The sequence below is a fragment of the Chelmon rostratus genome, chromosome 20 (genome assembly GCF_017976325.1).
Source record: "Chelmon rostratus isolate fCheRos1 chromosome 20, fCheRos1.pri, whole genome shotgun sequence".
Taxonomy (NCBI): Eukaryota; Metazoa; Chordata; class Actinopteri; order Chaetodontiformes; family Chaetodontidae; genus Chelmon; species Chelmon rostratus.
This window is the reverse complement of record NC_055677.1, coordinates 10,512,029-10,524,502: the sequence shown is the minus strand read 5'-3', so window position 1 is coordinate 10,524,502 and position 12,474 is coordinate 10,512,029. Positions and strand designations below refer to the sequence as shown.

At 40.5% G+C, this 12,474-nt stretch overlaps 2 protein-coding genes across 2 annotated transcripts; both read right to left on the bottom strand.

Moving 5' to 3' along the window:
• Positions 1-726: 726 nt before the first annotated feature.
• Positions 727-2,913, bottom strand: gtf3ab (general transcription factor IIIA, b). Its single transcript, XM_041961724.1, has 9 exons — positions 2,800-2,913; positions 2,558-2,652; positions 2,366-2,462; positions 2,191-2,279; positions 2,026-2,099; positions 1,862-1,942; positions 1,554-1,786; positions 972-1,025; positions 727-858 (listed from the first exon to the last, which is right to left on the bottom strand). Exons 1-9 carry the CDS (start codon positions 2,911-2,913, stop codon positions 727-729), a joined length of 969 nt encoding a protein of 322 aa, XP_041817658.1.
• Positions 2,914-9,592: 6,679 nt separating this feature from the next.
• On the bottom strand, positions 9,593-12,441 carry rpl21 (ribosomal protein L21). The gene is made up of 6 exons (XM_041961706.1): positions 12,390-12,441; positions 11,485-11,563; positions 11,262-11,323; positions 10,661-10,773; positions 9,967-10,117; positions 9,593-9,715 (listed from the first exon to the last, which is right to left on the bottom strand). Exons 2-6 carry the CDS (start codon positions 11,549-11,551, stop codon positions 9,626-9,628), a joined length of 483 nt encoding a protein of 160 aa, XP_041817640.1. The 5' UTR covers positions 11,552-11,563; positions 12,390-12,441; the 3' UTR covers positions 9,593-9,625.
• Positions 12,442-12,474: the final 33 nt, after the last annotated feature.

Genomic DNA, 12,474 nt, shown 5'->3' with positions numbered 1-12,474 from the left:
GACCGAGCCTGTCCTGACCAGGTGGGAACCGATCCAGATCGTGCCACGTCACTCGACAGACTGCGCTCACAAACACACTGCTGAGATCATATGGTCATGTTGTCTTCACTCCCGCAGGGAGAAATGGTACTGCAACTGTTAACAGGCGATCTGTGCTGTATTCACCTCACCAGGCAGTTGTAGAATCCAGGGCTGTATTCAGGTGGATGCATCGTTGCTGGTAGATTTTTAAAAAAAGTGAGAAAAAAAAAAGTAGCCTGTGATCCTCTGACATCTAGGATAATGACCTGTAATCACTCTAATCAAGATTTTCTGCAACAGCAGTGCTGTATCCAGCTGAATAAGCCTCAGGCCTTATTAGAAACCTGCCGCACCCTGGGGGCTCAACTGCCCCTTAGGCCTCATCACCATGACAACCAGCTGTCCCATCAGCTGGAGTTTTATACATGTGTGTGAATGTGTGTTCTGTTTGTTTAATAAACATTTCCTTCAGAGGATTAATGGCTCTGCAGAGTGCTTTTCCACTTTGCCTACAACTGTTAGAAGGTTTATACGAGCAAGAGGCACATTAATAGTAACCAAGTCAGGAATAGAAGCTGTGAGTGTAATGCTGTATTAATGAGGCTTTATTTTACATTTGCATAAACAAAAAAGGATGAACAAAAATATTATGCAATTCATTTCACCAATTATGAACACATCCAAGCAGATACGTATAACGCAGCCTCAAGATTTGTTATCCTTTAAAGTTGTTTTGCGCAGCTTCTCAGCAAGCTTGGTCTCTGCTTGATTGGCTGCAGCTGACAGTCTGACCCGCAGCGCCACACGCCAGGGCTGATTCTTTTTAGGATGCAGTTTCTGGTAGGGGAACAAAAATTAAAAAAAAATAATGCAAAGACAAGGTGGAGAGGACAGAAAAATAAATCCTTTATAAAAAGCAGGTTTGAGAAACACTGACAAGGATATGTTACCTTTATCTTTTTCTTTGCTGGGTCATGTGCCACTCCATGTCGCCACAAGCTTTCCTGATCAACAATGAGACAGTTAACTACACTGCATCAGCATTTAACAGATCAAGTCACCCAAAATAAAGAACATCTCACTTCTAGCGGTGCCTAGTCCTGTATAGTTTCAGGTAATAATGTGCTCTGGATTTTGTAATATCTGCCACCAAACAAGCACAATGAAGGTTACTGGGAATTAGTTTGTGCTAATCAAAACACTAAATACATCTGACATTTTCAATGTGCACCTATATTACCGTTACTCGGGAAAATGTAGAGCTCATTCTGCTGTTTCCACTGTTAACCTCTTCCTCTATAGAAAATGGTTCCACAGAAAAACTAATTCACACAGCAAGAGCTGGATTATCCAGAGTAACATGAAAGTATCACTGCAAAGAAATGCTTTAAGTTTTTTTTTGCATGTAGTTTTCTTGGGGTTTAGCAACATGCCAAATTGGTATGTCAAAACCTTTAACAATTAAAACCAAACTATCCACATGGTTTTGAGAAAGTTTCTGGACTTAACATTTAAAAATTGTTCAGGTTTACCTTCATGGCAAAGCTCTTCCCACAGCCAGCATACGCACAGCTAAAGGGCTTCTTGCCCTCATGGTCTCCCTGTACGTGACTCTCCAAGTTGAACCGACGAGTGAACTTCTTATTGCACCCTTTTCTGGGGCACGACAGCACCCTCTTCTCCCCAGAGTGGACATGCAGCTCATGCTGGCGCAAGAACCAGGTGTTGTAAAACAGCTTTTTGCACGTTCCACACGGCACCTTGACTGAGAACAAAGTCATTGAATCGAGACTCATGAGTAACAAGATATGCAGTGCAACAAAGCACCACCCAGCATTACCTTTATGTTCTTTTCTGTGCTCCAGATATTCTGTCCACGTCTTTCCTTTAAAAGGACACTCCGCATTCTCACAAGGGTAACCTGCAGCAGAGAGATGAGGGTTTTTTTTTTTTTTTTGGTTGCATGCCAGCTAAGACACCAAAGCCTTGTAGTCATCAACCAACCTGCATGCATTCGCTCATGATGCTTCAGTTTTCCTTGAGAGGGAAATTCTTTTGCACAGCCACTGAAAGTACAACTACATCAAAAGTTAGACTTGAGATGTCCAGATAAAAAGCACAGATTAAAAAAAAAATCAGTTTTTCTGCATTTGATGTGTAGCCACTCACTGAAATGGCAGAAGCTGTTGGTGCTCACACTGATGGGCTTTCAGTTTGTTCCTCTTGTTGAAGTCCTTTCCACAGCCCTGATGGTCACACTGAAAGAAAGCAGTAAGAGTAAAAGCAACCCAACCAACTACAACAAATTCCAAAAGGCAAACAAGAGAAAAGAGGATTATTGTACTCGATAGCGTTTCTCCTTGTGCTGGTGAACTCGAGCCATGTGGTTCTTCATGCTGCCATTTGTGACAAACGCCTCAGAGCATCCATCAGCCAAACACCTGGAGACCAGCGCAGGTAACAGTTGGGACCGCATGGAAAACACCCAAGATTACATTTCATTATTCCCAGTAAAATTAAGGACATAATGGCTTACTTGTGTGGTTTTTCCCCACTGTGACTGAGCTCATGTCTGGTGAGTTGATAGCGAGTGCAAAAGCTCTTGTCACAGTTCTCACAGGAGAAAGGTTTCTAAGGTTAGGGAAACATTTGACACACAATATTAACAACACTAACTGGTCATTAATACGCAAACAAACACAATAGCAGCTGTTGTGATGTGCCTGCTTGGTCCCGCTCATTGTTCTGTTTGGCTTCAAGCAGTTTGGAGCCACTTACCAATCCTGTGTGTTTGCAAAGGTGAGCCTCTAGCTTCCATGACTTACTGAATTTAGCTTTACAGTCAAAAAAAGAGCAAACATAGACTTTCTGACTTTGCAACCTCTCCCCCATCTTTAATAAGATATGTCAGATGTGGTGTTATGGTCACAGAAAAAAGTTGTAGTAAAGGAGCAGGACACTTACTGACCCACAACCAGCAGCCCACCTGTGCTTAATTTATCTTATTGGAATGTACCAATTGGAGTAAGAAAGGGGGTGCCCTCACACCTCTTCCTCACAGGAATTAAAAAATATGATTTGATTTTTGAACATTTTACTACAGCAAATTGATTTTCTTTTTAATTTATGTTTACATCAGAAAACCGACTGCTCGATTGTTCAGCTGTGTTTAGCGGTTACCTACACTCAGCTGTGCAGGATTGTAGTGCAGGTGATCAAATATGCAAGACGCTTGAAAATGATTTAGGTCCCTAATTTAATAGTGATCCCATTCATACTCAAATATCATAAATGTCCATGACTCTTTCCTCCACATTGATTGATTCAGGCTTTAAAACTGTCACATGGGCTCCTTGCACATGTGTCTCTATCTGCTGATCTGCTGAGTGTGTGTGGTGTGCAAGTTGGAAGAGAGGCGACTGTCTGTCTCCATTGATCACACACACAGAATTTATTGCTCTAATCTTAATCTTATCAACACTCCAATATCGTTTTCTGATAGCTGTGATTTATTGTTGGTCAGAACTTAGTCTTCAATGAGATCCTTTGTAACCCACAAACCTGAAACTAAATCAACCTTTCTCAGCCAGTTAAGTTAGACTGTAACTTTTGAAAGAAGAAATGTTTTTTCACTTACAAATGGAAATTTCAACTCCCAAGCAGTGAACGTACCGTTGCTATCTTCAGGCTAAAGTTTGCTAATATTAGCAAACTTGCTGTGGGCTTATAACACACATAACTTCCTCACTTTGCTTACTTTATGACTCTCTACTTGTGCTATTTTAGCTAAATGCTAAACAGTAGCTTAGCATTATCACTTGTTGCTACGGTGGCCAGTGCTAAACAGTAGTTCAGCATTATCGCTTGTAGCTACGGTGGCCAGTGCTAAACAGTAGTTTAGCATGCTCACTTTTTGCCATGGTGGCCACTGTTCACCAAAGGTTAGTCTCCAATTAAGGTTAGATTAGCCTTAGCCAAACAGTAACCACTGTGGCCACATGGCCATAACTGCCTCAGTTATTCAGCTATACTTCTGTGAATTAGCTAACATTCACTAAGATTAGCCACCATAAGCTACTGCTCATACCAGACCAAATAAACCTGTGGCAGCAAGACCCCTGAGTGTATTGACTTGAGCAATGGTGTGTTTTATTTATGAATTCAACTTTCATTTATTTTGTCTTCCAAAAGTTGCTGACATGTGTTTTAAATGAAAAAACTCTTTAAGCTTTAAAAGAGAAATAGACACTGACAATCCACTAACGCTATCTGCTTGTCTAAACATTAGACATCACCCTCTGCACCCATGCCGTGCTCTCATGTGAAACCTTTGACTGACTTTTGTGAATAAGGCCTATTGAGAGCCTGTTGGGCGTTAACTCAGCGCCCTCCCACGCTTCAGGTAAGCATGCCTGGGTCAGTTGACACCGTTATCAGCCTCCTCCTCTTTTCATCCGGTCCCCTGCCACCTCCTCCACCTTTGCTGTCAGGGCCAGGATCAATACAGCTGGCCCAATATCCACATATATGACCATGCCTCCCCCATCTCTGATAACCACACAAACTCTATCACCCCACCTATCACACACAGAGATACAGCATGCACTCTGTTTGGCCTGCAGTGGGATTTTGCTTGTGCCTTTGTCAAACCTTCAGGCCTATCCCAACACACACACACACAAACACACATAAAAACACACACCATGTGGACATACACTGTCACACCCACACTTGCATCACAGTCACAAATGTTACTCTCAAGACTACTTCAGGCCTTTTTTCTTCAAAGTAGTAGTAGGAAAGTATGAGGGATGGCAAGATCATGGAGGGGTAAGGAGAATATATTTTAAGAGGCTGGTTCACTCAAATTACAAAAAACATATTTTCTCAATTACCCCCAATACAGTGGGCATGAGTGGAATTTCATGTGTCACAGCACAATGGTGCTGTGACACAATTCAGGTACTGTATTAAAGCAGGATTTGGGGGTATTTTTAGTTTGATGTACTTTTATTCCACTAAAGTTCAAAGGGAAATGTTTTACTGTAAGGTGCACATTTACGTTTGATAATCTATTCAACTTTTTCATAGCAGACATTTGTGCTTACACTCAAGTATGATTTTAAACGCAGGACTTTTGGTTGAAATTGAGTATTTTTACACTGTGATGTGTTTACTTTTACTTGTAAAAATGATCCAAGTACTTTTCCCACAACAATTCTTTCATCATTTGAAATTTGAATGAAGTCTCAGAATCTCCAAATAGCAAAAAAAAATATCTCTGTGGTTTGATGACACTCGAGGTAAGTGTGAGAAAATGTGTTTTTCTACTTTGCGTGAACACATTCAGTAAAAGATGAGGTAGGAAGGCAGATATTTGTGAAATTTCATATCGTGCAACATTTACACACACAACCCGAGCCTGTTTGTGTCCATGTCCAATTATCTACTGTTTGTGTGTGTGTGGGGGTGTGTGTGTGTGGTTAATATGTAACACCCCGGGTCGATACGGCTGCTCTGAGCTGCAGGCTGAGCTGACAGACTCAATCTGTGTGTGTCAAACGTGTGTGATTAAGGAGTTCATAGTGCTCCACAGCTTTTATCCACAGGCCTTGTCTCTCTGTCCTCCTCCCTCCCGCTTGCTTTCTTTCTCTCTCTCCTTCTCTGTTTACTTTTTGTTCCTTCAATCAGTAACTTCCATGAGTCAGTGCCACACATGACGCTCTGGTGTATCTGTGAGAACACACACACACAAAGGACTTTCTATGTAGGCTTAATATAATATTATGCCGTATATTCATAAAAAACAAAAAATAAAAATTTGAGGTGAAAAAAGCAGTAGAATAACATGATAAATGATCTTTCATTTAACAATTTGCTCAACTGATAACTGTTTAACCCTTGCGAAAAGCTGTGGGAATATACAAAAAACTAGAGGCACTGTTCACCTTATCTGAATACTGAAAGCAAAATCCAAGCCCTTTACGATCAATACCAAGAGCTTCGGCTGCCAACCAGCTCTCTGATTGATTGCATTTTATTTTTTCATCTGTTTTTCCTGCTTTTACCTCTTCAGGTTGTTGGATACTTATTACTCTGGCCTGATAAGACCCGGGTCTGAATTCCCTGACCTCGGGCCTACAGGGGTAGGAGGGTGAAGATAGACAACCTCTGCTGGTTTATCTCTATACCATTGTTCACAAGAGGGATTACAGCATACATATTCTGTACATAGATTTTAAGTCCTTCAGAAAATCCATCCTCCGCATATATGAAAGATCTCTTCTACTTCTAATAATTCAAGTGATGCACCCATAGAAATGAAATGTAATCCTCACACTGATTCACTGTGGGCCTTCTCCCTCCTGCTCTCTCTCTCTCTCTCTCTCTCTCTCACACACACACACACACACTTTACCCTGTCAGCTGCTGCCCTATCTCTGTAAACTGCTGCTAATTCGTGTAAATATTGGGTAAAGTACTGAGGTGGGATGAGATAACCTATTTGTCACATAACCAGCCAGCCATTCAGCCTCCACTGATTAAACAGCACACACATCAAGTGGTCCACACACACATAAAGTCTACACACACAGTGCTGAAACATCATGACAGGAAGATACAAATAAAAAAAAAAACATGCAATCATGTACTTGAATGTCACCAATGTGTCACCTTTTAAACAGTGAACCACAATGACTTAGCAAATTTCTTATGGCTTTGTAGAGCAGAAATACAACAAAAAAGGTTTAATATAAACATATAACATTATAGAATATGTCATAATTGTTATAATCAGCTTCTCACAAGTGGAGAATGCATGTCTATAATTACTATTCTGACGTTAAAAGTGCGTATGCTTATCAGAAAATGCCATTCTTGCTCGTCAAAATTAGATTTGCATTTTGAGCACTCACATCTGAATTGTGCATAATAAAAACCTCCAGATCATCCAGTCAAAGTTGTAGATCTAAGTTGTTTTTATGGTGTCTGTTATCTTGTTGCATTTCTTTTTACCCTGCACTGGAAAATACTCGATTCTCCTCATTGTAAAAGTGCGAGACAAATAAAATTGTTTATTCACACAATACGGCTCAGTGCCCTGTGATTAGGTCAGGGAGAAACTGCTGAATCATGGTCTGCCAAACATGTGTCAACGAAAATTGTGACAAATTATAGGTGAACCATATTTGTGGTTACAATCGTGCCAAATCAAAATATGGATCACAATTTTGGTACTCATGAAGTCTACTAACAACTGAGTTCAGTATCCCAGGGTAAAACTGCTGCTGCATGATGTTTAGTCTAAGACGGACACATATTCTGGTGCACACTGCCCCCTACTGCAATAACACAGTGCAAACTCTACCTGTGGGACTGAATTATGTGTTTTTTTTTTATTTCACAGCGCCTTCCCCTGCTGGCATTGAGGTGCAGACAAACACTGATCCAACATGCCACAGATGTCCTGCAGTCCGTATGTGATTAATTGTTTTATGGTCGGGAAACAAAATGACCTTATTCCACTGCCTGTCAGCATGACACACATTTTCTGTGTCAGGTTTAAGTTATTTGATGTTGACACTGAGAGAAATAACTTATGTTTTTTTATTACTGCACCATTCAGTATTAAAGGTATGACAAAGATATGGATAAATATTCTATTTGTCTTGTGCATCAATTATTATTTGTACTATCTTATCTTTTATTATTTTAATTTTTAATTGTGCGTCAACATTTTCTCCTAAATTTAGGCTGATTTTTGGTAAGGAAAAGGAAGGAATAGAAGAATAAAGAGTTCTGTGAGTCTGAACAGCTTTTTGATGACTGCCCCTGCTGGCAGGAGGTTGAAGAGGTTTCACTGCAAGTTTCCCTCTGACACTATGAGCGCTATCACTGCTAGCTTAACTGGGCAATTTCAATTGACCTCCATCTCCACACCGGTGTTTCAATTATTATATCTGATCAGATCTCTACTTGGGCAGGACTGGGTAGAGTTGTTCTGGGGTTTACATGTCATCAGTGTCAGTATACCAAACTTGAATGATTAAGTTGCTGAAGGTGATGGTTAGCAGACATCATGGTCTGTATATACCCACAGTGAGATTTTTATACTTACAAGTAAGCTTGTATTACACAAAACATGGATATTTTTTTATATTCTTCTATATTTTTATATTATCTTTCCTTTTGGTCTCAGAAGCCCTGCATGACTTGTCTGACCTGTCATCGTTTTCATTCCTTCAAATCATCTTAACAGGAAATACACACTTAGACTGTGGTCTATGGGTAAATCATGGTGTGTAGAACTCATGCAACCAGTACACCTAACTTGCCACACAGACCAGCTCTGTTCCTTTGGGCTTGATAAGCCACAGGTAGCAAGTAAGCCTTTTTAAGCTGTTTGACTCATCCTTGCAGGAAAAGCAGTTTTCATTGACAATGGCTCTGTTGTATACTAAAGTAAGACAGGATGTTCAACACCTGAGGGCTATTTCACAACAGCAGAATTCAAAAATCTACAGTAACAGAAGTCCAGAGGAAGTGGGGTGTGGAGGAACATTTTGTTGCTATCTTTTCAAGCCTGAAGCTGTCTGTGATCCCAGGTCTGGACTGTTAAACGCTTCCCTGTCACAAGAACAAGAGCTTCACCAGAAGTGTTCTTCAAAATGAACTGATGTAGATACAGAACAGAATCATGTTTCTGAGCACCTGCAGTCTGTTTCTACTTCATTCATTTTGGACCAAAAAAAAAACAATGCTGAGCATTTCAAGCAGGTCCCAGCCCAAAATAGTGATGGAGGCTAATGAATGACTAACTTCAAATACAGTTATATGCAGATATTCTACACTGCCATACACTATATCATATGTGGCATCCAGCATATCTCAGAGGGCCTTTCTTGAACCCTTTCACATTTATACAAAACACATCTAACGCTACTGTCTTCAGCCCATTGTTACCACAGATGTGATTTAATGTTCGGCGCTAGCCAAATGTAAATCCTAATAACAGTTCAAAACTTTTAACAACAGCTATTTGGAAGCTTTTTAGGATTGCCAACCACTACATTAATTTTGAAGACTGAATTCTAACATTCTTGACTGAAACCCTGGAAAAAAGGGATATGCTCAGTTCTGTTCATTTGCATAATGCACTTGGGAGTTCTTGGATGAGAAGACCAACTACAGCTGAAAAAGGTGGATGTAATTTAGACATTGTTCGTCTTATTTACTCCTTAACCTTTCCTTCAGAAATGTGTAAGAAAAAAAGCTTCACCTAATCAGGAAGACTGAAAGAGTGCAGGTCTTTTACTTGCTGCTATTCAGTGAACCAACTGGCCCAGGATGTTAACTGAATGGGATAAAGCTTAGAGACCTGACAGGTTAAGGTGTGAGGATGTAAATGCTTGTGACATGTGTGCCAGTCACTCTCAGATCGCCGGTGAAATGAAAAGTGCGTTTGATTTCATTTTGAGCAATCAATGGAGGAGAGTCATCACAGAGTGACGGCACAGCACGACACCTTAATAACTCTGATGTATGAACAGATGACAACATGACAAGCAGCGTGTGTACAAATATTTTTATTTTGGTGAGCTCTTTATGCCATGAACTCGTAGGGGATGGGCTCCAACAGCTGTGGCACATTTTTCTTGGTGCTGACGAAGTGAGCTTCACGGGGAGGAGCAGGCTGTTAAGACATGGAAGGAATTGTTTAGCATTTCCCACTAAAAAATCCTGGACATGAAATGATCTGACAAATTTTTGAATGTTGTAATTTGATGTGCACTAAATATGACTGATCACCACAACTGATTGACTGCCTTCACAAAAGAAGGTTTTCACCAAGACATCTTGAAGATTTTCTATGCATCCGTAGTAAAAATCACTGAAAGTTACCCACGTTAAAAAAGGAAACAACCCCTTTGAATCCTTTCATACCTGGCGCTTGAGTTCCACCCAACTGCCCTTCTGCTTGGCCTCCATCTTCTTAGCCTCATTCTCTTTGACGCGCTGCAGGAAACTGTCCCTGCTCTTTGAGTGCTTCACATGCTCAATGCGCACGTTAATCCTCTTGGCCAGGATCTTGCCCCTGTGAGAGCCAAAAACAAACAAGTTCATATCAAACACATCAATGAAAACCAATTGCTGGGTAGCTTTAGCTCAAAATTCAAAGCAATGCCATTTCAGTATCTGCACTCCTCTGCTGTTTCCTCAGAACAACCCCAGGTCAAACAGGAGTTAGACTGAGGTGCTTAAGGATTAAATACTTTTCCCCACTTGAATGACCACTCGGGACATAAATTGCCCTGGTGGCAAAGTGAAGATGGGGGTCACATTCCTCCTTCTAGATGAGTATAAGCAAGCACACGCCCAAAAAAAAAAAAAAAACAACTTCAGGTTTTACAGGTTCCAGAAATAAATTAATGATAACAATGATTGTCTGAAGGATTATAAGGAACATGCACGCATCACAAATGATTTGTGATCCTCTTAACCATACCATGTGCACTACAAGAATGGGAGGTACAGCTGTTAGTTTGAAGGAGCTGTAAGTCCTTTGGTGTGTTCCAGCTCAAAGTTACATATGCATACACATTTAGATCTGTCACCACAAATGCCACTTCCTACTTACTTGACCTGCTTGTTGACAATGATGCCGACAGCGTGTTGAGTTACATTGTAGACACGTCCCGTCTTACCATGGTAGCACTTGTGAGGCATTCCCTTCTGAATGGTACCTGTGCCCTAAAAAGAAATCACATGCAACAATGTATTATACAACAAGTCACCTTTATACCTTTAGCTGCCACAGCATAGAACCAATCAAATTCACTCATTGTGTCAAATCTGACCATACTTAACAGCTCCACTTCAAACTACACCACCAATGGATAAAGTTACTGTGCACCTTCCCATCAGCTGGTACCTTTAGTATATGTTAATGCAGACTTAAAACACTGCAATGTCTTTTCACTAAAACTCAAAATTTAGGAAAATGACTTAAGATATAATGGACACTGAGTACGAGATTAACATAGCTGTAGATATTACATGGTTGTTTTTGTGCAGACCACAATAACTTCATAAGAACCCTGAATCATGTTATTTTATGTTTGCATGATTACCAATAGGTGAATCAATCCTGTTTACATGAAGGCCTGAAGTTGCCATGCAAGTTACCGTACCGAACACCCAAAACAAGAATACTAGTCAACACATATGCTGCATCTTACCTTGATGTCAACAATGTCGCCCTTCTTGTAGATGCGCATGTATGTGGACAGGGGGATTGGGCCTGTGACACAAATACAATCAATAAATAAGTTTTCTTCTACAGCTTTGACAGTGGTCAAACACACATACGTACACACACACACACACACACACACACAACTAACAAGGTAAAGATTAAAGTGTGATCTTATATTAAAAGCTACCATTTGAATTTGTACTCACCATGCTTGCGGAATGGCCTGCTGAACATGTACCTGGTTCCCCTCCTCTTGCCTCTGGTGTTCGTCATGATGCCTGATTACTGAGAGACAATACATGTCAGTTAGTCACCAGAGTCTTATGATTTTCTTCCAATGTTGACATGTTTCATATGTGTTTAGAGGATAAAAATGACAAGACAATAAAGGAATCTATTTTCATCTCAATGCACCACAACATGAAGGGAACTTAGCGGACCTGTCATTTTCAGAAATTACAGGTAAACTGCAATTCTGTTTCCGGTATCACTACAAAAAGATCATCAAAACACACCACGTTCGATGAAGAGCACGATTTGGCTGCAGTGACAACCCATTAACGTCAATAGACGGAGCTGCCACACAAGCGAAAAAGTAAATTCAGAAGTATCGAAAAGCTGGTTTCAGGTATATGACAAGTAAACCAGCAAGTACCTCCCTAAAGAATGAACATAATAAAAAAAAAAAAAGAAGCAATTGACCACCGACTGCGTATGACGGAATGTGCTAATTTATTGGCTAGCAAGAAATACATGTTAAGAACGAGTACACTGGGCAGTACCGTTTCTGCAATTTAAAGTCTCGTTAAATAACAGAGGCAATATCCACAACAAATGTCGTGCTAAATTGTATTACAGTAGAGACAACAGACTGTTAGAGGAAAATACTGTTTCTACTAGACGTTTTGCTGCCTCTTAGGCCCACATGGAGCGCCACGCTGCTGCCGTTGCTCACATTCAACGGAAAATATTGCTCTGTGGAACGTTCTTCCAGGCTATATCTAGCCACTCGTGCATAGAGGAAGATATGAGGAACGTACATAAAAGTAATTGTGTGCGAATGATACGATTTTAAAGTAAAAACTGGCATTTAACGAAGAGAGGATCTTACCCCCGGTCTCAACAAGATGGCGGGTACGGCTGAAAGAGAGATTGTAGGCCCCCAAACTCCGCCTTGTGAAATACAATTGAGGCAG

What these genes read in the sequence shown, in the direction of transcription:
- gtf3ab (XM_041961724.1), bottom strand. Translation starts at nt 2,913, where the DNA reads ATGGGGGAGAGGTTGCAAAGTCAGAAAGTCTATGTTTGCTCTTTTTTT. An exon ending in TCATGAGCGAATGCATGCAG is followed by an intron (nt 1,943 to 2,025) that starts GTTGGTTGATGA and finishes TCTCTGCTGCAG; the next exon opens with GTTACCCTTGTGAGAATGCG. An exon ending in CAGCAAAGAAAAAGATAAAG is followed by an intron (nt 859 to 971) that starts GTAACATATCCT and finishes TTCCCCTACCAG; the next exon opens with AAACTGCATCCTAAAAAGAA.
- rpl21 (XM_041961706.1), bottom strand. Translation starts at nt 11,551, where the DNA reads ATGACGAACACCAGAGGCAAGAGGAGGGGAACCAGGTACATGTTCAGC. An exon ending in CAGGCCATTCCGCAAGCATG is followed by an intron (nt 11,324 to 11,484) that starts GTGAGTACAAAT and finishes TTTGTGTCACAG; the next exon opens with GCCCAATCCCCCTGTCCACA. An exon ending in GCGACATTGTTGACATCAAG is followed by an intron (nt 10,774 to 11,261) that starts GTAAGATGCAGC and finishes ATTTCTTTTTAG; the next exon opens with GGCACAGGTACCATTCAGAA.